The 25,635-nt window shown below is 37.4% G+C and overlaps 2 protein-coding genes across 3 annotated transcripts in view; one reads left to right on the top strand and one right to left on the bottom strand.

Annotated features, from left to right (window-relative positions):
* PIBF1 (progesterone immunomodulatory binding factor 1) overlaps positions 1-6,833 on the bottom strand; it is a 103,690-nt gene extending 96,857 nt beyond the window's left edge. Inside the window, exons 1-4 of one of the 2 annotated variants that reach the window (XM_056483208.1) lie at positions 6,500-6,833; positions 5,414-5,729; positions 4,452-4,552; positions 2,503-2,701 (exon numbers count right to left, since the gene is read on the bottom strand). In XM_056483208.1, coding sequence (XP_056339183.1) covers positions 2,503-2,701; positions 4,452-4,552; positions 5,414-5,665 — 552 coding nt within the window. In that variant the 5' untranslated portion in view covers positions 5,666-5,729; positions 6,500-6,833. The remainder of the gene's footprint in view (positions 1-2,502; positions 2,702-4,451; positions 4,553-5,413; positions 5,730-6,499) is intronic. The other variant, XM_056483218.1, reaches the window with a different exon arrangement.
* Positions 6,825-25,583, top strand: DIS3 (DIS3 homolog, exosome endoribonuclease and 3'-5' exoribonuclease). The gene is made up of 21 exons (XM_056483195.1): positions 6,825-7,190; positions 9,144-9,301; positions 10,010-10,203; positions 10,316-10,389; positions 11,445-11,612; positions 12,534-12,698; positions 13,592-13,705; positions 13,791-13,928; positions 14,957-15,103; positions 15,847-15,963; positions 16,779-16,880; positions 17,465-17,529; positions 17,656-17,740; positions 18,322-18,449; positions 18,913-18,999; positions 19,644-19,800; positions 20,872-21,086; positions 22,151-22,319; positions 22,703-22,861; positions 23,228-23,350; positions 25,270-25,583. Exons 1-21 carry the CDS (start codon positions 6,945-6,947, stop codon positions 25,345-25,347), a joined length of 2,889 nt encoding a protein of 962 aa, XP_056339170.1. The 5' UTR covers positions 6,825-6,944; the 3' UTR covers positions 25,348-25,583.
* Positions 25,584-25,635: the final 52 nt, after the last annotated feature.

Here is a 25,635-nt window from a genome sequence, read left to right as displayed (position 1 = left end):
ACATTTGCTTTAACTCCAGTGTTTCAAATTTATAGTATCTCTATATACAAAATCTGCATTTAAGTTCTTCCTGCTGTTTGTCCAGTATACCAGGTTTCAAATAAACTCTAAGCATTTACCTCCATCCTGGAGAATTGCAAGGCATTATTTTGTAACTGATAACTAGGAAAAAACATCTGAAAATTTCTTGCTCAAGTTGGCTAAGCAGAACCCTTTCTTGATAAGAAAAATTTTACCCTAATATCAATGGGCTATATTATTAGTCTACACATGGATCTGGAGTCAGAAATTTTAAGTGCCTAGAAATGCACAATTTCTCCTTAGGCAAGCAGAGCAGAAAACAGCATTCCCTTCAAAGTCCTTTCCCCAGCCTTTGCAGGCCAAATGGATGCAAAGACAGGATGTGCAAAACAGCTCTGTAGCCTCCCAACATCTATATCAGCTGCATAAGTCAAAAGAATGATAAACAACCACCAAACTTAACTGATACCTTTAGGTTCACATTAATCCTCTGCTAAAAGAGGTTGAAAAAAGCTGAAAACAGCACTTTACTACAATATATCTTTAAAGGCCTTATCCAGAAAAAGCCTAAAAATTACTTCTTAAAAAGGAAAAGTAATACATCAAGAAGGAAGGAGCTTCATTGAACATTTATTTAAATAGAGAAGTTTTTGTCACAGATAAAAGTAACACCTACTGGTTGAACACAAGAGCAAAAGAATAGAAGGTTAAGTATTAAGATGGCTGCTACTCATCCCTCCTACTTCACATCTTTTTGTCAGCCATTTTCTACTCACAAATTAAGTCTAAACTGTGCTGTCACAGCTTCACTTAAAGCCGCTCACAAGGTTACCAGCTCCTAGTACCTATCCTGCCTGGCTACAGTGTCTTTTGTGCTGACTGTCAATCAATTCCTGAAGTCCTGAACTTCCTGCATATCCATTTCAATAGATTCACTGAAACAGATTTCTGTTTCTGTTAAAAATCTGGGTTTTACGACCATGCAGGAATCAACAAAACCCAGTCAAATACTTTTGCAGAAGGCAGTGGGTACAGCAGACAGCTAATCCAAGCTACGTGTTCTTGTTTATCCCACAGAGCCTTATAACTTTCCCAGCACTTTCAAAAGCCCAGCTTTTTAAAATATGTTCACAAGAAGATCCTTTAGATAAGGGTGACAATTTTTACTTCTCTGTACATATCTAGAGCACAGTAAAGCATGACTTTGATCCGCAGGATTCATTCATGTAGCATTTAAACCTCAACAAATGTACTAAGGTTTTTAACATTGTATTATTTACAGCTTCCTTAATAACAAGCTCTATAGACCAGTACAATGTTATATTTTGGTGAATTTAGGCTTATATGTCTAAATCTTCTTCATTCCCATAAGTCAGCTGGGATGTTCAGGACACATCCCACAGGCCTCTTACTGCAAACAAGAGTACACTGTGGCCTGTCCACATATCCACAAGCCAAAATTAACGAACATCCTAAATCAAGAAAATTAATCTTAGAGTATATTTTACAGTATTCTTTGACTCCTGCATTTAGTCAAATAAGAAAGGGACATATGGAAAAGATAACAGAAAAGTAAGGGATGTTTGCAAGATTGATCCCAGCTTGTGGTTCTGGCAAACCAAGTTTCAAATTCCCTTTTTCAGCCTCCTGTACTTCATACCATCAACGTGTGCTCACATTTTAATTGTAACATGCCATCTGCTTAACCTCCTTAAAATACATCAGCAGTTCTACTCTCTTTCAAGACGTCAGAATCAGGGATTAAAAGGTTCTTCTCTTTACTGGAACCCCATCATAACAGACTGTTTGGGAACACATTTGCCTCTGAAGGTCCTTTATTTCTAGCTGGAGATGAAAAAAACTACAACCCCCACAATTTATAGCTTGTGATGGGTTGAACCTGCCCAGCAGCCTAGGTGGCTGCTCACCCACGTGCTGCCTTCGCTGGGAGCAGGAGAGAGGAGAAAGTGAGAAGAATGAACAAAAGCAAGAAAACTCAGGCGTCAAGTTTTGTAAACAATCACTGAAGGAAAGAGAGGTGAGCTTAAAAAGTAAAAAAGAAAAAGGAAATCACCTCCCAGAAACTGGGGAAACTGATATCCAGCCAGTCCCTGAGTAATAACCACCCTGGGAAGCCATCAACCCCTACCTCCTCTCTCTTCCTCTACCTCCTATTTATGCTGCTGAGTATGACATTTGATATTATGGAATACTCTTTTGGCCAATTCAAGTCAGCTGCCCAGCTGTGTCCCTTATTAAGCTCATGACCATTCATAGCTTGCTGGGATAGCAGGAGGCAGAATGGAGAAAAAAGCAAGCCTTGATGTTTTGCAAGGACTGTCCAGCAATAGCCAAAATACTGTATTAGCCACCAGTGCAAAACACGGAAAGATTCAGACTGCTATGAAGAAAGTCAACTCTGTCCCAGCCAGATCCAAGATATAGGTTATATTTTAAAGCAGCACAAAATCCAATACTTACTGAAACATATTCAGGGATAGAAAGCTGATCTTCAGGAAGAGACTTTAGCTTCTCATAGCATTCATCTGTTAATTCCAAGTCTCGCAAGCTACGACGGATATCTCCTGCCCTCTCTCTCAACTGATGATTGGTTTCCTCCAGTTGCTTCTGTCTCAATAAAACAGTTTCCATTTCTTGCTTCATTAGAGCCTGATGCTTCCTTTAAGATGGATTTGAAAACAGAAGGTATCAGGTAGTGAGTAACACAATGACAAAGCTTCACAATACCCTGGCAAAGAAGTGAGTTCTGCTCCTTTTGTAGAGGGAAAAATTCAGAGATTACGTAATTAGCGCCAGAATGTACACCACCATGGTTAAACAGTCATATCAGATACACTATATATAAAAAACCAGGAACTTTACAGTCATTGACAATCCAAAGCTGAATCTGAGTATAGACAATCTCCACATATGCTGACTTAAATTTACAAACTAAAATTAATTTAGCACTTGAAAGGTTAAACACATGAAAAAGCAGAATCTATTTCCACATAAACCACAAAGAAGCTGGTAAATCACTTGAACTTGGATCTTAATGTTTCAGCTCATGAACCGTCATACCAACCCTTAATTTTCTAAGCACTGTGACATACAAAGTTGGAGTCCTTTATTAACAAAAAAACGAACAGCAACAAACCACCACAATAGAACAAGCAGCCTTACTTCCAGCTTTGAAACAACATCACTACTATTATCATGAGTGATAAGGTTTTATAGAGCAAGAGAAACTGCACATCAGTTAATGGTGTTCAGAAGCATTTTATTTAAATCAAAGACTAACAAACCTACTTTTTGATTGTTTTTTAGCTGCAACTCTTGAAAACATATTCAAATCACTCCTTAAAACATGCCCATTTCTGCATGACTTAAAAAGGAATAAAAAAATACTAACTAGTACTACAAGGCAACATGTACCCCACTGGTAGGGTACAGGTAACAGGAAGTCTGAGGTAAGCAAAGCAGTCACACAAGGACACACTCCATGGTGTGTACAATTCTATTACATGAGGATGAAAACTGAAGTAAAAGACTGAGAAGAAAACCAATGAAAAGACTGGGAAAAATAGTTGACGTTTTTATGCGTATTAATAACAGTTTGCACATCAGTACTTCTTTACTGAGCACTCCCTAAATAACTCAAGTATGGCCAGCATGGTGCATCTAAGCATACAGAGTGACAAATGTTTTTCTGACAATAAGCTGCTCTCAGCTGAAAGACTTTGCTGGAACCCATCTCAGGCCTGGCTCCACATCCCTAAATCTGGTCTAGCCTTACTACAGAATAAGCCTTGGAAGTAGTCACGTGCCATACGCTCTACTTTAACATGAGACAATGTAAGTAATCTTCACAGGTGTGGAGTTACTCAATTGAAAAAGTGGTTTGGAGAAACCTGCTAGCCAATCTGTTTTTCAGGTTAACTCCAAATATTTCAGAAAAACAACATGAAAAGTGTGTTTCTACATCATCGACTGAAAGCATTTCTGACAAATAAGAAGTACTAATTGGAAAAAGCCAAACATTATGCATTTACCTGTCCCAAGTCTTCTATGCTGCAGTTATTAAAAATTCTGTTTAAATTGATGGAAACTCTATCACTTCTGCCTAGTCCTTTTGCTCTTTATTGGTTTTTAGAACACTTTTGCTACCTCCTCCTACTAAATTTTGAATTTAGGTAACATAAAACCAAATCCACAAATTTCAGCCAGTGAGAATTTAATTCAAATTTACTTATATGTAAATTAAATATGCAAATTCAATTTTTAGAATGAAAAAACTAATATAATCTGCAAAAGAAATCATATTCCTACAATTAGTAATTATCTGTTTCTGCTAATAACTTATTTACACAAATTCTAATTAATTCACTAATTTGTTAAAGATGAATTTCTTAATTTTACTTCCATCATACCTGGCATCTTCTTGCTGTAATGCCAACTGACTATCCAGTCGTAAAGACAACAGCTGCTTTTGATGGGTTGCATCATTAAGCTTCTCCTCTAGCTCCTCAATCTAAATATAAAGAAAGTAAGTGAGCATAAAACAAAATAAATTACCATAAATTAACATTAATTTTTAAAAAATATTTAACAAAAAGAATAAGTTGAGATAAAGCTATGAAGACCCAGTACTGTGGGCAGTGCAAACATGGCTGTCTAACAAGACCTCTAAATACACTAGGGCTTCACAGAATACGATATGGACTTTGTCCCAACGCGCTAAAATTAAAAAAAGGCTTAGTTCTTAAATGGGTCTTTTTCAGCCAAATAGCTGTTTGTTCAACTACTTTCAGGCTTAAACTCAGAGCAGAAAGCCAACAAAAACCAGTAAGCATATAGTATGTTGTAAAAATTAACTGCACAGAAATGTGGCAATGTTTTTACACCTTTCTTCATTTCATGCATCCTCATGCAAGCTGTACACAACAATATCTACTGTTACCATGTTGGTATATTCTACCCCTATTTTCATTAACAAAGCATTGAAGAGTATTCAGATCACTGTTTCTAGTACTCCACAATTTCAGGTTCAAAGCCCTGTTATGCTAGTAATGTGAGTGACAAAATTATTTTTCATTCTGAAAGAAAACAGGTGGTTTTTTCTCTGTATTTAGGAAAGGCAAAACTAATTAGATCCTCCCTTATTTATAAATAAAATGACTTGAACAAGTCAGCAAAGTTTTCCATATCTTTATTTCCCCTTCTTCTCATTAAAAAACACAAACAAAACACACCAAGAAAACCCCCAAACCAACTAAGTAGATCTCCATCATGTAATTCAAAGAAATTATTTTCAGAACAGAAGTTTCTATCATACTCTAAAAACACCAAAGTCAAGAAAAGATTATATAATGAAAGGAGAAACACTACATACCTTGGTCAAATATTCGACTTTCAAGTTGTCAATCATCAAATTTTTTTGTGATAATTCTATTTTAAGCAATTGAAGATTATGGAGCAACTCCTTCCGTTCAATCAGCTGCTTAGTGATTTTCACAGTACCTTCTCTCTCTTCAGAGGAAGAAACATCATCGGTTGGTACTGTGGTTTCCAAGCTGATATCCTCAGATTCCAAGGAGCTAGAAATGTTTACTTTCTTGGTTACCTTAGAGCTTTTATGCGACATTTTCTTCCACTATTCGCAAAGCTTTTATAAGCTACACTTTGAGATGAGTCCCCTGGAGAATCAACTGCAAGAATAAAAACAATTGAATGAAATGTCATTATGAAAAACCAACCACTACTAGCAAGCAGTGCTTTTCAGTATCATGTGAACTTTTTTTTTTTCACCCAAGAAAAGCACTTTGAGAAGCTCTGGAGGGCTGCTGGCAGAGGACCCTCTTCCTGAACAATCATTATCAAGCATTTCAACTACAATAAGCTAAATACCAGTATGAGCACCAGTGTGAATCTAGCTTTGATGCTATAGCTAAATAAAGAGATACACGTTGTCAAAAGCACATGCATCGAAAAGAGACTCACAATGCATATATGGCACCCCGTAAGAGGCATAACACAACTTAGTGGAGGAAAGAGTAAAGGAATACTTTGATCACAGAATCAGACAGGTTAAATAAGACCTCAGTAATCAACCTACGACTGAATATCCCCCTTGTCAACTACACCAAGACACTCAGTGCCATGTTCAGTCTTTCCTTAAGCACTTCCAGCGATGGTGACTCCACCTCCCCCCTCGGCAGAGCATTCCAATGCCTCACCACCCTTTCTGTTTAGAAAATCCACCTGATGTCCAACCTTCAACTCCGGTGGTGCAGCTTGAGGCTTTGCCCTCTTATCCTACGGCTGGGTGCCTGGGGGAGATCCCGGCCCCGACCTGGCTACAGGATCCTTTCAAACCTTGCTGCCCTTTGCCTTCTCAGCAGCAGCAGCTGCACTCTTCTTGCCAGCCTGGTTAATCCAGCAGCCACATGCACTTCTACTGCCCACGGCTGCTACTTACAGACGGCGCTGCTCAGAGCCAGGAGAGGCTCTCCAGCAGGGAGAGGGGACGCCACGCTCGGATCCGGGCTGCCCTCCGGGGCCACCACCACCGCCTTCCTTTCCACAGCAGCCAGGGCAGCTCGGGAAAAGGGGACACCGTTCGTCCCGCAGGATGCCCGGAGCTGCGGAAGGCGGTCGCTCGGCAGCGGCGGGGGCTGGGGGGCAGCGGCCCTGGCCGTATCGGGCCGGGCCGGGTCGGTCCCGGGCTCTGCCCCACACACCTCGGGCAGCGGCGCCAACGCGCGCGCGCTTCCGCCTGCCCTCAGCGCGGCGGGGGCGGGGCCGCGCGCCACGCCATCACCGCGGCGACCGGGGCGCCGCTTCCCGCGCCGCTCGCCGCTTCCTGCGCCCTTCCCGCTTCCCGTCCCGCTTCCCGTCCCGCTTCCCGTCCCGCTCCCCGCGCCATGCTGACCTCGCGGACGTTCGTGAAGCGCACGCGGGCGGGCGCGGTGGTGAAGGTGGTGCGCGAGCATTACCTGCGCGACGACATCGCGTGCGGCGCCGCCGCGTGCCGCCTGTGCACCGGCACCGGCAGCGGGAGCGGCAGCGGGAGCGCGCCCGGGCTGGAGGCGCGGCCCAGCGGCCCCGCCAGCAGCCTCTGCCCCGGGCCGCACTTCCTCCTGCCCGACACCAACCTGATCCTGCACCAGGTGAGCGCCTCCGGGCGGCTGGTGTGACCGCCTCAAGCTGGGGAGGGCCCGCCCCGGCTCCGTGTGGCGGCTCTGCCTTCCCTGCGCCGGCCCTGTTAAATCCCTCTTAAATGGGTATAAGTTTCCAAATGGGCTCTGGCGTCTGGCAGCGCGGTGCCCGCTTGGCTCCTCCCGTGTTTCCTGGGGCTGCTTATTCCCTGCCTGCGTAGTCTTGTCTTTCCCTGCCGACTCCTGAGGAGCAGGCTGTAGCATCAGCCAGCCTGGTCTGGTCCTAGACTGTGTTCCAGTTTTATGGGGGGGAGTGTGTGTGAGGTTTTTTTGTTTGTCTTGTTTGCTTTATGGTTTTCTTTTTTATTGTTGTTTTCTTGGGTTTGTTTTTTTGTGGTTTTTTTCTGACTGAATGATAGGAATAAAGAACAGTATTTATTTATTTATTTATTTATTTATCACGTCGTCACTGAATTTTTGGATCTTCTGTGGTCGCTGAATTTTTCTAAATGCCACTTCTATTTTTCAGCTGTAGGTTTAGGTTCTTTATAATGTGATGTTGATTTCATGTAATGAATTGAAGGTGCAAAATCATCCCACGTGCTGGTCTGGAAGCACGGAGGCAACTTTACTCTGCAGCCCGTCAATAGCTGTGCAAAGCTTTGAGTCTGAGCAGGGCAGACAGTAGACTTTGAGGCTGGGAGGAATTCCCAAGTTTGATGTTTAACTTTATTCTTTCATTGTGTTTGAATACCTGTGAAGAACAGCCCTGTGTGCTTTGGAGACTGTAACTAATTCATGAATCCTAACATAGAGTAAGTAGTCTGGAGAGGAGCACAACACTTGTATCAGAGGTCCCAAAATTTGCAAGGATTTGTGTTTTGGTAAAATTGGTTTGTGTGTCCTATAGAATGCTCTGGGAATGTGCCAAGGTGTCCTGATGTGAACTGGAGAAGTGGGTAATGGGGATTAGGAAGTCTTGGTAATGGTAGGGAAAGGTTTTGCCTGGAAAGTGAAAGAGTTTTGCCACAGTAAGACTTGGCCTGGTTCTTCAGCTTATGCATAGGATAATGCTGGATTTCTTCCCCTATGAACATGGCTCTGAATCTGTCAGGCCGTGTAAACATCAGCTTCACAGGAGCTTGGTCTGGTATTGCTTTTAATTCTTTTAGCTATGCCCTCTAGAGCCTCACTGCTGTCTCATTTTGCAGGTGGGTTTGCACAGTTTCTTGCCACAAGGTTAGGAAGTGATGCTTCCATCTTTTTCTCCCAACAGATTACAGGAACTTCTGGTGCATATTTCTCTGTCTTGATGTCAGAAGATGGCAAAACAAAGTGCTGAAAAATTTTAACAAAATTCATTAAAAAAGAGAAAGGTGTTTCAAAAGGAAAGGGCAGCTCACAAAATGCCCATTGATTTTACTCCATGGAAATTAAAATTTCAGTTTAACTGTGGGGTTTTTTTTGAAGAGCTCAAGCCTACATGTGCATAGGCACATCAGATGTGTAAGAGTAATTGGGTACTGTTTTATGGTTTGCATTCCTCACAAAGGCAGACAGCCTGTAACTGTTGTCAGATTTCTGTCTGATTGTGCATAGTTGCATTTTGTTTACTAAAGATAAATTTTATAGGAACCCATTTTATTTAAGAAAAATTTGTAATGTACACTCGGCCTTGCATTTATTTGGAATCCCGCACATACTGGAGAGAAGTTTGCTGGAAGTCAGAATTAGTCCTTATCTTCAGGTCACAGAGAGGCTGAAAAGTCCTATTTGACTTTTTTCCCACAAGGAGGATAAAGCAACTTAATACACTGTTCAGTTTCCCATTGGTGAGAGAAAAAGGCAGGGGTGCCACTCATTATTCGTGTTAGCTTTTCCTGTATTAGCCAAGGAAATATTTCAAGTCCTGTTATTGGATAGAATTAAACAACAATTTTGATTCATTTCCATTTTGTTCCTCAGATTGATATCCTTGAAGATCCTGTTATTAAGAATGTCATTGTGCTGCAGACTGTCCTACAAGAAGTCAGGCATCGGAGTGCACCAGTGTACAAGCGAATTAGGGACATGATTCAAAACCCAGAAAAACATTTCTATTCTTTCACCAATGAGCATCACAGGTAAGGGGTGGAATGGGGTATAACAAAGTTGTGCTGATATCCAGTAAAAAAAACTGTAACATGTGGACTGGAAATAAAATTAGATCGGTGTCAGAACTGTATATTTCTAAGGAATCCTGTTGGGAAGTAGTTGGTGTTCCAGGACCTTTTCTGTTTAGAGTTAGTTTAAATCCATATATGTTATGAAAAGGGGATTAGAATATTGAGTAAGCTTTACAGCACTGTTATCTTGAGCAGTAGGGTACTGATGTTCCATTTAAGCATCCCTTTTACACTTATTCCAATGCTTTATCAATATTGTCAACTTAGTCTGTAGCAGAATTCATAAATTCATTAAGTTAATGACAAAAAGTTCTAACAAATGGAGATTCAATTAATTTGCCTTTATATGTGCTCACAATTAGTTTCCAATACTGCAGTATCATAGTTCTAGGAATCTTGAATCCATAGTTCTAACAGCTTGAATGCAAACCTTTTCAATTTTCTCTGAGTAAGTTGTATTAGAAATTAACACTTCCTTCTTATTTTCCTTTATCCATGTCTTCTGGCCCTTCAGTGGCCTAATGAGTGTTGTATGTTATAAAAATGGGTAAAATAAAAATTCTTAACAGCCTTGGTCTTGTTTGTCTGAAAATGTTAAGTGTAGATAGATGCTGGGATTTATTTTGGTTTGTCAAACGCCCCCCTTTGTTTTTAAAATTTATTTAGAGAAACATACATAGAGCAGAACCGAGGAGAAACTTCCAATGACCGCAATGACAGAGCCATTCGGGTAGCAGTGAAATGGTACAGTGAACACTTGAAGAAAACAGAGGATGAGGAAAAGATTCAAGTTATCCTTTTAACAAATGACAAAACTAATAAAGAGAAGGCTCTGGAGGAAGGAATAACTGCTTATACATGTAAGTGTAGTAGTATGCATGTTTAATTTATTGCTCAAATAAACTGAGCAGTCACTTCATACCTAAATCCCATGCATCTCTTCCATAAATATTTATGTGTGTGCTTTTGTAGGTGAGGAGTATATAAAAAGTTTGACAGCTAATCCTGAGCTTGTAGATCGTCTCGCTTGTGTATCTGATGAAGGGGTATGTTTTTATTTTCTTTTCATAAAATAAATTGATCTCAAATGACTTGCAGTATAATATTGCGTACTATGTATCAGGGTACTGGCATCAGTTTAGAATAGAAGGAGTCTGGACTTTATTACCACTTTGGCAATTTAACTTTTTGACAACTGGAAAGTATAAAGGAAATACTGCAGCCATTTTCAGTTCTGCTTATATGCCTCTTAGTATGTTATCTGTAGAAAGCCAGTTGATTTACATAACTTGTGAATATTGTGCAGATAAGAATAATAACAATTGATTAAATAAAGTGTATTAATGCAAAACAATTGGAACAAAATGAAAACAAAATATATTGCAAACCATTTAGATCTTTGTTTTGTGTCTGCTGGAAAATCTATGTTAAGTTATTGATTAAAAGCGTTTTCATTTGGTGATTATTTAAGTTGACATAAATGCAGGCTGCACGTCAAAGATGTGTCAAATCTACTTCATTATGCTTTGTGTGTATCAGAATAAAGACTTTTATGTTCCCATACAACTAATATAGCTGAACACTCACCACAAAAATGGGAAAGTTAATTTCATCAGTTAGTTTTAACAGAATAGAGCTCTATGCAAGAGAAGGAAGGGCTCAGGTATTCTCAGCAGTTAACTGTAGATCATTCAGATGTAAGCAATTGTCACACTGCTCCAAAGTTTGTCACAGTAATGTATTTTTATAATGCTTCCTATAGCTTACAGTATATATACTGTGTGCCATACTCTTTACTACACTAACACTTTCTTTGTTAAGTGTCTGTTTAGTCATTACATCTAAATCAACATAACATTGTGCAGTATGTTTTTAAGTTATACTAAAGGAAAACAGGAAAAGTTCCTAAAATTGCCACATATTGATGCTTCATTAGAAAAAGTACTGCTTAATAATAGTTTTTCATTATTGTACATATTCATACCTACACAGTTACAATTAGTTTGTTGTTGAGTGTGTCATGTTCCTCAGCTCAGTTTTGAAATCAACATTAATATAAAATACTGAAAGTTTCCTCGCATATTTTTCTTTTTTCCTAAAGAAAGAAATAGAAGGTGGAAAAGTAATATTCCCAGAACATATTCCTCTTAGCAAATTGCAGCAAGGAATAAAATCTGGTATTTACCTCCAAGGAACTTACAGGGCAAACAGAGAGAATTATCTTGAAGCTACTGTTTGGGTACATGGAGATGCTGAAGAAAACAAAGAGGTGAGTTTTAATTTTACCTCCATGCTGTAAACTTGAACTAGCCTTAGTAATGACTTTAAAATTTAATTATTTCGTGGTGACATATGTTAAAATGGAGCATATTAATATTTCTTTACTCTTTTGTTTTTCTGATGTTTGTTTTGTTTTTTCTGATGTTTGTGCTGATGTTTCCTTTTTTTTGGATATAGACTGCTGAAATGCTGACTGTGCTCTTTTTGGAAAAAGAATAATGTCTTTAAAGTTACAGTTTGATAAAGTAATTGGTAAAATAAAGATGAAACTTGATTGTTAATAGTTTTTCAATTGACCTCTTAACAGTTTTTAAAGTCAGTTTGAAATACATGGTGAAAGACAAAGGAACAAGTGTGTAGGAAGATTTTCAGAAAAAAAAGTCATGAGCTCTTGTGGGGTTCTCCTGCTTTGTTTCCCAGTGCTATTTTCCTGCCTGGTGAGGGGTAGATGGGTTATTTCCCACCCAGCAGTTAATCCATCTGTCTGCCTGCTGGATTCTCAGTTGGTGCAGTTGTACAGTTGCTGTTTCCAAGCAATGGCAATTGTCTCCTCCCTCCCTTTTTGTGGCAGCTGGAGGTACTTCTCTTGTCTCTTTTTTATTCTTCTTTTTCAGTAGTATGTGGAATCCCCAATCCTGCAAAAATAGGATTGTCTCACTTGAAAAAAAAACAAACCACAGGTAAAACATATTTCTTAGAGAAGCACTTGGAATCTTGAAATAAGATAATCTATTCTGTAAGAAACCTTGGCGGAGGAAAAAAGTACACGACAGACATACTTTAAAATGTTCTTTGGAATGTAGAGCCTGTCATACATGATTACTCTTTGTTACACTGCTCTAGATTTGGGTCTTCTGTTTTCATCATCATAAATATTTGCATTTCTATTTTGTTTTCTAAAATAATCCAGATAATTATACAGGGACTGAAACATTTAAACCGAGCAATTCATGAAGATGTTGTAGCTGTGGAGCTGTTGGCAAAAGATGAGTGGGTGGCACCATCCTCAGTGGTCTTGCAAGATGATGGCCAGAATGAAGAGGACATTGAAAATGAAGACGAGAAAGAAAACATTGTATGAAAGAAATAATTTTACTTAACTTTGGTGTTATGAAAGAGATTAAATCTGTTGTACTCTGACAGTGTTAGCCTTTAGATTTATATATCCTCTTCATAAAATGTGAATACAAAAATTATAAAACTTAATTGTAGTTGTATAGTTGTGTTAATTAAATACATGATTGTGGATAAAATGGATAATTTTCAATTAGTCTCTGCTAGAAATTCCCACATTACTTTAGTGAGCTTAATGAATCTGAATGTTACTGAATGGTAGTTGTGTAATACTGTAAATTTCTATCTACTGATGTGCAGATTAGGATTTGTTGTGTAGGTGTTGTATCATACTGAGAGTCACCTTTTATGGGCAATACATACATTTGGAACCCGTTGTAAAATATTTTTGAGTCTTGTAGTAATTCATGTAAGTTGAATGCAATGCGTGCATATGTATGCCCTGTATAAGAAGATAATTTTTTCAAAAATTATCCTTTTACTGAATTTCATGGGAATGTTTTTTATAATTATGTAGAGAATTTTCAAGCAGCGTAAAAGGACTCCAAAAAAATTAATAGATTGTAAAATAACATGGAAAATGTTATTTGTTTGGGTTTTCTTAATAGACATCCTTTCAGAAAAATGAAGAACAGCAGAAAAAGACTGCAGAGCACTGTCTTCTTCCTCTATCTCTGCTAAGTCACGTCAAGTACTGATGTGATTTCAGTCGTGTCATACACTGAAAAAATTGAAAGTCATGCGAAGCACAGGGAGGCACAGGAGGTTCTATTTATGGGGTCATAATAGAATTTGTGTCCTTATAATGAGTTACAAAATGTTGCTAGTAAGTTTTAAGTTACCTACTTAACATGAGTTCCAACATATTTGCATTTTTAACCTGTGTTCTACCAGCTGAAGACTTCCGTTAACAAGGACATGCTGAGGCCTACGGGAAGAGTAGTGGGCATTATAAAAAGAAACTGGCGGCCGTATTGTGGGATGCTTTCCAAGTCACAGATCAAAGAGGTGAGGAAATAATCCACTTATTCTGTAAGTGCAGGGTTAAGTTTTTTATTTGGAAATTAATTGTTTTTTATCTGGTTGTTCATAGGCAAGGCGCCATTTGTTTACACCAGCTGATCGCAGAATTCCTCGCATTCGAATAGAAACCAGACAAGCAGATACACTGGAAGGGCAAAGAATAATTGTTGCCATTGATGGTTGGCCCAGGAATTCCAGGTATCCTAATGTAAGTTTAGGCGTTTTCTTCTGAACTTTGATGACCTGTTTTTTGTGTTTCTTAGGTAAAATATTTATTATCTGCAATACTCAGTAACTGCAAATAGTCTTGAGATGAGGATTAAGTTCTTTGAGTGCCGTTTCATGGCGCAGATTCAGGAAGTCCCTAAATTATTTAATTTGCACTTACCACCAGCTATGGGGTTGTCGTACTTTTAAAACTTACTCATCCACTTCTGCAGTGAACACATATGTGCTACTTTAGGGTGCTGTATATAGCTTAACTAGAGACCTTAGTCTGAGTTCCTAGAAACACTAATCTTTGGCTGATTTTGCTCGTTCACACATGCCAATCACTCTTCTAGCAGATATTTGACAAATAGACCCAATGCAATCAAATTGCCAGCAGGGTAAAAGTAGTTAAAAAGTTCAGTGTAAATAATGGAGGCTGTGTGAGAAACTGAGAACGCTGCTTTCCATTTGTGCTGAACATTAGCCAGTTTTGAAGAGTATTCTAGGGATTCATGTGGGAATGCACAGCTTGTATTGAAGCAGAGCACAGGTGTCTCCTGCTAGTTTAGAGAATGAAGGGAACATGGAATATATGGAAGTAGCATTAAGACAAAGACAGCATTACTGCAGAGAAGAGAGGAAGAAGAGTTGATGTGGTACTAGGGTGTGAGATGTGTGGCATAAGGAAACCCATGGAGAAATGAGAGTGTATCAGTTCTGCTGCTTCTGCAGCAGTGGCTTTTCCTTTCTGCAAAAATGATGTCACATTTACAAGTTTTGGAGTCTTTGATTGTGGAAAATTTAGAGCCATTCTAAGAAGAGAGTCTGGATAGACTCAATTCAGACTTACTGGATCAAATAAATGTTAAAAATAAAATTTATTCTGAAGCAAATTTAAAAAGATTGCTTCTACTGTGTAGTTTAATACAAAAATAACTAAGGGTTAATATTCTTAAATACTTATTTTTTGGACAAATGGTATTGCTTGATATGTGTGTGTGTGCATGTACCCATATTATTCCTCAGGGTCATTTTGTAAAGAATTTGGGAAGCGCTGGAGATAAAGAGACAGAGACAGAAGTTCTTCTGCTTGAACATGATGTCCCTCACCAGGCTTTTTCCCAGGCTGTCCTTAGTTTCCTACCAAAAATGCCATGGAGCATTACAGAAGAGGTAATAATTTGTAAATTATTGTAGTAATTACTGTGCCTTCCCTGTCAATGCAAACTGTGACATTCTTGATGCATATCCAAGTGCATCAGAAGTAGATGAGAAATGTCGTCCAGGACCGTTCTGTCTTAGTGAGAACTTTCAGTTGGATTTCCTATGGAAACAAGACCTCTTCAAATTTTTGCATTTTGGCTAAAACTGCTCTTGTTGGGGATAAATATTTTAAGATAAAGATGATACTGCAGGTTTTGTTAAAGAATAAAAAGATAAAAGAAGAATTTTGCAAAGGAGAGAGATAGCTGTTTTTCAAGGATAGATACTGCCAAAGTGTACAATTACTTTCAATTATCTAGACACCTAGGCCTTAGAAAGCTAGACTTGAGAGCAGTCATATACAAGACAAGTCATTCCGCTAGACATGAGTCAAAATTTCACTTAAAAAAATCTCAATTCCTCATCCTGCTAATTCTAAGATCATGATGAAATAATGGTTGCATTCTGATTCTCTTCTCATTTCTGTGAAACAATTAGTACTTATCTTCTGTGTTGTTTTTTCTATCATTGTTTGTGCATATCTGTTTTGATCTTGTCATAAAACAAACAAACCACCTACAACAAAATAAACCTTCTGAAAATACTTGCTTGCTGGGGAAAATCTTATGTAATGTGCCTTTCTCAAATGATTATTTTTACTTGGAAAAGGAAGGTGTTCTTGAAAACAATTTTTTGTTTCTTTTAATTTTCAGGATATGAAACACAGAGAGGACTTAAGGCATCTGAGTGTTTGTAGTGTTGATCCTCCGGGTTGCACAGATATTGATGATGCATTACATTTTAGAGAAATAGGAAATGGAAATCTAGAGGTATTGTATCAATCTAGTAATTAATTTACTTACTTCTTCCTTTATTTTACTAACAGTGCAGTAGTGGTAAATGACGCGTGCAAAGCTCCAGATCTGTTATAAATAAATTAATGGTGTTTGCACAGCTGCAGGATGGTAATAAAAAAAAAGGGAGTTGATTTGCATCAAATCAGTGTCAAAAGTGGGAATTTAGTGTTTTCTAAATTCACCCTGATTTATCTTCATTTGGCATGAGAATTTAACATAAAATTTATTTACTGCTTTAGCTAAGTATTATAAATAAGGATATTTACAGCTAGGATAAGGAACTATGGGGAAAAAAAAAGTTAAGCTACTGCTCTAATGTCTGTGGAGTTATTTTATTTTAAAAAGGCAGTAGAAAGCTGCAGGCTTAACACCAGCTCTTTAGTCCCTTATATCTGATTCAGTTAGACTGTCCTCTTTAGAAATTAATTTGGAATTGTAATAGCAGGGTGTGCCAGAATTGAAGATCTAGCAAGCAGAAAAGAAAAAGCAAATTTGCAGTGAGTCTTTAAGAACATGAAGGTCATTTGGGCCCTCAAAGAAAAGTTGCATTGGTCATGAATATAACTTTCCCCTAAAAATAAAAATGCTGTTTTTATGAATAATTGCTGCAACTATTCACTTTTTTAAATATCAGTATGATAGGTTTTAATTATTCTCATTACGAAATATGGGAGCTGCTGAAAAAACTGGAAATGGATACATTGGTTTGTAAAAATGTGGGAAAGTTTCTTTCACTCTGAGAGCTGTTTCTGTTTCACGAGGTGCATAACACGATGCTTGTTTTTTAGGTTGGTGTACATATTGCAGATGTCAGTCATTTTATTCGCCCAGGAAATGCTTTGGATGAGGAGTCAGTAAAAAGAGGAACAACAGTGTATCTGTGTGAAAAAGTAATTGTCTTCTATAGCTTCGTATTCGATTAAGTGGTTGTATTTTCATTGCTTTCCTCGTTTAATTCTTGGGAATGGAGACAGTCTCTGATCTAAGAAAAAAAAAAGTAGATGATTTGTCTAAGATAATTTTGTTTTCTGTATTATCTCTTAAAAGCCACTATCAGGACAATATCCCATTCAACTGTGGTTTGAAGCATTTTAGCATGTGGTTCTGAAACTGGAATATTGTTTTAATTCCAATCTGAAATTGTAGAAGTGGGTTGGTTGTGCTTTTTCCATTGGTTTTTGCGTTTTTTGTGATTGCTAAATCTTTGAAGATTCCTATGATTTGTATTCATTAACACTGTAGACTTAGTCTTGGTTATTTTTTCCAGACCATGATTTCTTTTCAGAAATCACTGTTACTAAAAACATAATTACTTAAATGAATCTTGGAATGAATTTTCTTAAAGTGGCTTACTTATCTTTCAGTATTCTGATCTTTCTTGGCAAAAAAAAAAATACTATCTCTAAGCTTTTATTATATTAAAAATCAGGAAGTTAAACTTACAAAGTACTGATTTTTATTCTTTTCTTTGCAGAGGATTGATATGGTTCCAGAACTGCTTAGTTCCAACTTATGCTCTCTGAGATCTAATGTGGACAGGTATATGTATTTGATCCATACTTTGATCCTGGCAAGAAACTACAGTTGTATATGTAGAGATTTTAACAGATTTTCCCCTTCTTCTCTGTCTGTCTGTCTTTCTCTCTCTCTCTCTCTCTCTCATAGGCTGGCATTTTCATGCATATGGGAAATGAACCATAAGGCTGAAATTCTAAAAACCAGATTTACAAAGAGTATTATTAATTCCAAGGTAAGTCATATAAATATTACTGTAATTCTGAAATAAAAAGCTGTAAGCTGTATTATAAAAACAATGATCAACAGACTTGTAATAAAGTTTTCTTTCTGATTAATGATTTATGTTTTATTAGAATTAGAAAATGATGCTGAAATACTAAAAATAATGTATTCTTCAGTGTTCTTCACAGCCTTGCAGGCTGCAGTGTTTATGTGTGCAGTAACTGTGTGTATCATGCATATAGAACATGGCTAATATGTACCAGCTAATCAGTTAAGTTCAGTGGATTGTGTAGATGTTCAATACATTTCTGAAAATTGCATTTCCAATGTATAAAACATATGTGATCAGCAAAACAAACAAACCCCATTGTAAATCCCTGGTATATCCTAATATCTTGCATAGATCTGTCCTCATTTGTCCATTATTCTTTGTGAATAACAGTCATTAGGTATTAAATGTAAAGCTTTATATTATTGTGAATCAAGTTACAACAGCAAGCCACATGTTCTGCAAGAAAGAAAGAACTGTGGGATTTTTTTTCAAGTGTTCAGTTATGTATCATGATGTCTGTTTTTTTTATCCTTTTCAAGGCTTCTCTTACATATGCTGAAGCACAGATGAGAATCGATTCAGCAACTATGAATGATGATATTACTGTCAGTCTACGTGGACTAAACAAATTAGCAAAAATTCTGAAGAAGAAAAGAATTGATAATGGGTAAGCCATGAAGTGTACCTGTTACCTTTTTCCCCACCATTTTTTTCTGACTGTTATTGCTGTCAAAATACATTATGGTCCTGTGTCCATTTTTCTATTGAAAATCTTGTGAAAGAGAAGTATTTTGCCACTTTGATTTGCATAAAAATGCTTATCCTTATTTCCCAAAATATATAAACTTGGGATATTAACTTTTTCTTCACAAGATCCATCAATATGGATCTCACAGTCATAAAAGCACAACTAGAGGAGTAGCACTTGAAATTTTAGGAGCTTACATGGTGTGTATTCACATGACATTTCCTGCAAATTTGAACATTAATTCTAAAGTTTTTTATTATTTTTAATTTCTGCTAATTTTAAATTGCAGTGTCGTGGTAGCCCCAGATGATGTTACAGGCTTGCAGCTCAGCTGCTCTGTCTGCTTTATTGTTATGTTTTAATGCCACTTACTGTCTTGCAGAGCCTTGACACTTGCATCACCAGAAGTTCGTTTCCACATGGACAGTGAAACTCATGATCCTATTGATCTGCAGACTAAGGAGCTCAAGTATGCATTTTATTTATTAGTTAATTCAGGATAGGGATGGATTTGAAGACAGGTTTAAGTAGCAACATTTAGTGAATAGTGTACAAAGTTCCTGTCATAGTGCAGGACAGACACAGAGTTAGATGATGGTTTGAGGTGGAAGGGACCTTGGAAACCTAGCTAGTTCTAGCCCTGCTGCCATGGGCCCAGACACTTCACAATAGATGAAGTTGCTTAAAGCCCCACCCAGCCTGGGCTTGAATAGTTTTAATGATAGAGCATCCACAACTTCTTTGTTCAAGCTAATCCTCAGAAAGAGAATTCCTCTATTTTACTGCAGTATTTATTTAGCAAGTCTTGAACTCTGTGCTTCATGTGCGAACTTCCTAGGAAGACACAAGAGGTTTGCCTGTTGGTCTATTCAGACATTTTAATTTTTCTTTAATTCGACTTTTTAGAATATTTGAGGGTTTTTTTTTGTCTTCTGAATCGGTATTTGGAGCTTAATAAGCATTGTTTTCAGTCTTAAAATTGCTTGCCTACTTGTATAAATGTTCAAAACCAGTAGTTAATATTATATAACATTGTTAGGATGGTGAAATGTTTCTTCATTAGGCACTCAAAGTAAATGTCTAATGCTTTTCTAACAATATTTATCTTGATAGAGAGACGAATTCCATGGTTGAAGAGTTCATGTTGCTTGCCAATATTTCTGTAGCACAAAAAATTTATGATGAGTTCCCAGAATTTGCCTTGCTCCGGAAACATCCCGCTCCTCCCCCATCAAATTATGACATCCTTGTGAAGGCTGCAAAGTCTAAGGCAAGTTTCTACCATGCTAATTAAGTGGATTAATTATGAAAGGCTGTGTTTTCTTTCTGGTTGGCCATTTACCTAAGAATAAAGACTGGAAAGCATTATTTTAAAAGTGTATCAGCTACACTGAAATTCCTGATTATTTGCAGCAGGATAATTGTATTTCTAGGTCAAAGTAAGAATCTCGTGCTTTTTAAAACCTTTCTTAGACAAAGAAAACATACTACTCCTAAGTCTTGCATTGTAGCACTTATAAGCTGTGAGTGTTTCTTTCTCCTCTCCAAGTCACATGTGATTTTTGAGACAGTTTTTGTCTTTGGATCACATACATTATTGATGTACTTAAAAATTGATTAGTCTTATCAAATAACTCGTTTCTCTTAAAGTCAGGAAGTAAGAAAGAAAATTGTTTATAGCTTCCATCTTCTCCATAGATCAGCTAGAAGTTTATTTAGCCTGAAATAAGTCTAATTTAATTAAGGAGTCTGGACAAAAAAAATTGCTTCTCCAGTCTCATGACCTTTTATATGAGCTAAACTTGTAATTTTGTATTTACTGTGATGCACATCCACATTTCCTTTCCCTTCAACTCTTTCCCCACCCCCATTTTTTTAAGATCAAGAGAGAAACTCAGATTCTCACAGTTTGACATAAATAGACAAGTCCATTTAATCTTCCAATGCTATAAAACTGGAATAATGATAATTATTTCATTTGTGTTCTGAGAATTATTGTTAAAGTACTGTTTTATTTGGAAAGCTAAATTCCTGTGCATAGGTAAACATTCTTTTAAATAAACCAAAGTGGCTTTTTTACTACTTTTGACACAACCATCAGAATTAGGTATTAATGTGCTATATTTATACTTTCTTAAGAAAAATGCACTTCTCTTACCATAATACAGGCATAATTTCATCCCTGGATCTTACTTTATTGCCAGTGCTATATGTGATGGAAAGCATTCCATCATGTTATTAGGTGTTACACCTGTGCCAGTTGCTAAGATTATCCTAGTTATATTCTTAATATTTGCTAGTAATACCTGACTTTTTTGTTTCTTTTTTTCTCTCCTTTCAGAATTTGGAAATTAAGACAGATTCAGCAAAGGCTTTAGCTGAATCATTAGACAAAGCTGAATCTCCTACATTCCCCTACCTAAATACACTGCTGCGAATTTTGACCACTCGCTGCATGATGCAAGCTGTTTATTTCTGCTCGGGAATGGATAATGATTTTCATCACTATGGTTTAGCCTCACCTATTTACACTCACTTTACCTCACCTATCAGAAGGTACTTGTATTTTGTGAAAGTTTCAGAGAAAATAAATAAGTGATTTATTTGTGAAGAAACTATGGTGTTTTCCATTTTAAAAAAAGTTTCCGTTCAGTGTTAGATTTCAGCTGAAACAGCAAAGGTTTACATGGTGTCCATCTTCATGTACACTCTCAGGTGTACTGTCCACAACTCCTAGGGTTTAGTAATATTAAAAAAAAAAAAAAAAATCAAAAAAAAAACCCAACAGTAGAAATGCATCTCTAGTGCACATGTCTGGCATAGAAATGCACTTCGGGGTCCATCAGCATTAGTCATAGCCAGAGACTGAGGCAGAGTTTGTTCAGTCATTTTGAGATGGAAAGTGTGTTTAAATTTTGAGGAGACTGTATTTTCCACATGAAAACACTCACAATTGGGAATTTCCTATTGGCAGCTGTTGCATACAATAAAATCATACTTCTTGGAAAAGTATGTTAGTTTTTTCGTCTGACCAAGATGTTTTGAAGAAAATAATTGTTATTGTGCTCCTTAGAAACATTGCAAGTGAAATCTCTTAGATGTGGATTAAAATTCCTATGCATTTATATAGATAATTTGTGGAACTTCTAGGAGTCCAAATGGTAAATTTTAGTTCTTACCAGATGTATTAAAAAGCTCCTCACTGAAGTTCTAATAAGTTATGTAAAAAGAAGAGGTTATGCTTTGCAGATCTATGGCATTGAAATACTATTTGACACTAAGTTTGTCTAATTTCGTGCGAAAGAGAAGAAGGATTGGCTTAAAATGCCATGGTGAAAGATCCTTCTTTAGTCCAAAAATACAGCTTGATTTCTTTTTCTGGCACAACAAAGAACTTATTTTAGCAAACAGTTTAACAGTCTTCTGGCCCTGCAGTACATTTTTGGTCTGCAAAGAGATGGATGCTGAATTAATGGAGGAGTTGCCAGCAGAACATCATTACTACAAAAACTTAAATCTGTAAGATTCACAAAAACAAATGTATGTTCAGAAACTTTTTTATTAATTTTGAAAAACTACGTCTTACTATGTCATTGATGATTTTATCCTCATCTTTGCAGGTATGCTGATATCATAGTCCATCGGCTTTTGGCAGTGGCCATAGGAGCAGACAGTACTTACCCAGAACTTACAGATAAACACAAACTGGCAGAGATGTGTAAAAATCTCAATTACCGACATAAAATGGCACAATATGCACAAAGAGCCTCTGTGGCATTCCATACACAGGTAAGTAGTTCTAAGATGTTATGTTGAACTATGGACACTGCTAGGGCAAAACCAAGCAAGACTGCAGAAATGATAAAGGCTGAGGGATACCTTTGGAAAAGCTTAAAATATAACTTTGCTAGTTCAGAAAAATTCAGAATGGCATCCTGAGGATTCCTTTAGTTTTGTGCTTTTATAAATACGAATTCTTAATCCTACAGTAACGTTATAAATGGTTTATGTGTTTTTTTTTAAAATCTGCTTTCAGGATATGCTGTGTAATTATCACCAAGTATAGATGTGTATTTGAATGTTTTATTTTTCTGAGATAGTGTATTTGTAATTCAAAAGAGAATGTTCTAATGCCTTTTTTTTTTTTTATTTGTGTTCTGCTTTTGTTACAGCTATTCTTCAAAACCAAGGGAGTAGTAAATGAAGATGCATATATATTATTTGTAAGAAAAAATGCAATTGTGGTTCTGATTCCCAAGTATGGGTTAGAAGGAACAGTCTTCTTTGAAGAAAAAGATAAAACAACACCAAAACTGGAGTACAACAGTGAGGTATGTTCTTACTATTATTCTTAATGTTGGAATTAGTTGGATTTAGAAGAGTAAGAGAGGCTTTTCTAAATGCAAGTTCATTAATCTCTAGTAATAATGAATGCCACTATAGTCTTTGTAAGTCTAAGTAAGTAGATTATGAGAAGAATTTTTTTCTGTAATGGATAGTGCCTTACATCTAATTATCTGATTAATTGCTGCAAAAAATGCATGTACCACATGATACAACACTGAATATTCACTACAGTAATTTTTGGTTATTTTTATTTACATGTAACAGTGATATTTTCATACAAAAATATTTATTTGTAGAAAAACATTTGCTGTTGCAAATAGTGCGTATTTATACAAAATTTGAACTTTCAGGTGCCATCACTTACTGTGGAAGATACAACATTTCATGTATTTGATAAAGTTAAAGTGAACATTATGTTAGATGATTCCAACATCCAACATCAGAAAATGCGGATGGTCTTGGTAGAACCCAAGGTAAGGCCCAAAATTCTTAGAACCATGTTATCCTTCAGTAATGTTAAAAAATCATCGTGTGGTACAATGGAAATTTAACCCAGAAGAAAAGACATAATTCAGCAGCAGCTTGTAATGATTGCTTCGTATCCAGTCAGTGAAACACAGGTCTGCCTTCACTGTCTGTTGAAAAGAATAGAGCCCTCTAAATTAAACATTCCTTCTGGGCCCATCAGGGTATTTCCACTGTTGGGAATGATGATGATTTGCTGAAGTAATGCATTGAATTTTACAGTTCTGTAATCAAGTGTTCCCCTGAAAATCTGCCAAAATTTGGTAGGATCTTCTTTTTACTCCAGCAAATTACAATGTAACTGTAAAGTGGGTGGCTCAGCTCTGTATAATTGCTGGCTGTCAATGGCAGTGTCCTACAACTTCCATAATATAAAAATTCTCACTTGATAATGTTGTAAGAACTGTCATGTCCTAATAACTCTCTGTAGTCTCAAGACTTTTCAGTTCCAGCTTCTTAGTGCATTTGGGACACTGGGATTTTCACTTGCTTTCACACTTTAGGCCTGATAAGTATTTTGCATGATATTACAAAATCATGTCTGAGAGTAAGGTACATAAAACTTTTTTGGTAAACAGAGAGTTGCAGCAATCTTGCATCCCTTTTTACAGTGGAAAAAGACAACCAAAAATAAGCAAGAGCTTCTTTCTGTTTATATAGTCAGACATGATTACTTTTTTTCCTTGAGAAATCATGTTTCCAAACACGTAAAAATATTCTGATCTTTGAGCTGTTGTGAGCTTGAACCATAGAATGGTTTGGGGTGCAAGGACCTTTAAAGATCATCTAGTTCCTATCCTCTTGCCATAGGCAGGGATACCTTTCATGAGGTAAGGTTGCTCAAAACCCCATCCATCCTGGCCTTGAACACTGCCAGGGATGGAGCATCCGCATCTTCTCTGGAAAACCTGTTCCAGTACCTCATCACTCAGAATAAAGCATTTTTTCCTAATACCTAAACTAAACCTACCCTCTTTCAGGTGGGGACGAGGGGAAGCCATTGTCCCTTTTCCTGTCACTGGATGCCCTTGTAAAAATCCCTCTTTAGCCTTCTTATAGGCTCTCCTTTCAGGTCCTGGAAGGCTGCTCAAAGGTCTCCCTAGAATCTCTTCTCCAGGCTCAACAGCCCCAACTCTATCAGTCTTTTCTCACTGGAGAGCTGCTTCATGCAGCCCTCTGATCATTTTTGTGGCACTGCTGTGGACTTGCTCCAACAGGTCCATGTCCTCCCTGTGCTGGGTGGGATCAGAGAGCTGGATACAGCACTGCAGTGGGGTCTCACAGAGCAGAGTAGAGGGGCAGAATCCCCTCCCTCCCCTGCTGCTTTGGATGCAGCCCAGGAGACATTTGGCTTTCTCACACACCAGCATCCCCCAGTCCTTCCCAGCAGGGCTGCTCTGATCTGTCCACTCCCTCAGTCTGTGTTGATGTGAATCCCTGTGATTTCAAAAACTGGGAGTTGACAATAAAAAGTGTAGCAGTGAAGCGCCCTTGTATTCTGTTGTGCATTCACATGCTGAGCTGCTCTCTGCTAGTGCTCACAACTAGCTTGTCAAGAGTTTCTCTTGTGGCCATGACTCCAGTCTGAGTCTGGAGGCTAATGCAAGCTAATGGTTGGGGTGCTAAGAATCTGCTGGCTTTGTCAGGAGGGGTGCTGCTGCTTCTCTTTTTCAGCTTTTATTTCAGGTAAGTGTTCTACCTGTGATTGTTCTAAGATGGTAGACCTTCTTTTAGGTGATTATCTAAATCACAAGGTTCTGATGTTGACACAGTGTTTGTAAAAGATCTGTACAAGTAAACACAAGTTTTACCAGGATAGCAAAAATTGAATAAAAATGTTCTGACTTCTGTTCTCTTCTTACTGTAGATATCAGGAAATTATATGCCTGCAGAGGCAAGCAGCAAGGATGAACCAGAGAAAAAGAAAAAGAAACTACAAAAATAGATGGATACAAAAGTTAAGAAGAAATCACAAGTACTTGCATTTACATATTTTTCCCTATGGGCAAAAAATGCTAGAAGCAGGTTTTGTTTACTTTTTAAATACTTTTTAATAATTTGTAAAGAATTTTTTTAAAGCTACTTTTTTATGACTGTGAATGGCAGAACAAGTTTTAAAATCATGTATATCTAGATCTTTGTCCTGTGGGTGAAAATAAATGTTTCTGCAAAGTGAAGAAATGGTTGTAGAGTTTCTTGTTAATAGCCTTAAAGGAAGGTTTGAGTGTCTGAT

The sequence above is a fragment of the Oenanthe melanoleuca genome, chromosome 1 (assembly GCF_029582105.1).
Source record: "Oenanthe melanoleuca isolate GR-GAL-2019-014 chromosome 1, OMel1.0, whole genome shotgun sequence".
Lineage (NCBI taxonomy): Eukaryota > Metazoa > Chordata > Aves > Passeriformes > Muscicapidae > Oenanthe > Oenanthe melanoleuca.
This window is presented reverse-complemented; position numbering and strand designations above follow the sequence as displayed.

Coding starts and splice junctions, on each gene's coding strand:
- DIS3 (XM_056483195.1), top strand. CDS start 6,945: ATGCTGACCTCGCGGACGTTCGTGAAGCGCACGCGGGCGGGCGCGGTG. Junction 17,530..17,655: donor CTGAGATCTAATGTGGACAG/GTATATGTATTT, acceptor TCTCTCTCATAG/GCTGGCATTTTCATGCATAT. Junction 22,320..22,702: donor CTGTGGCATTCCATACACAG/GTAAGTAGTTCT, acceptor CTTTTGTTACAG/CTATTCTTCAAAACCAAGGG.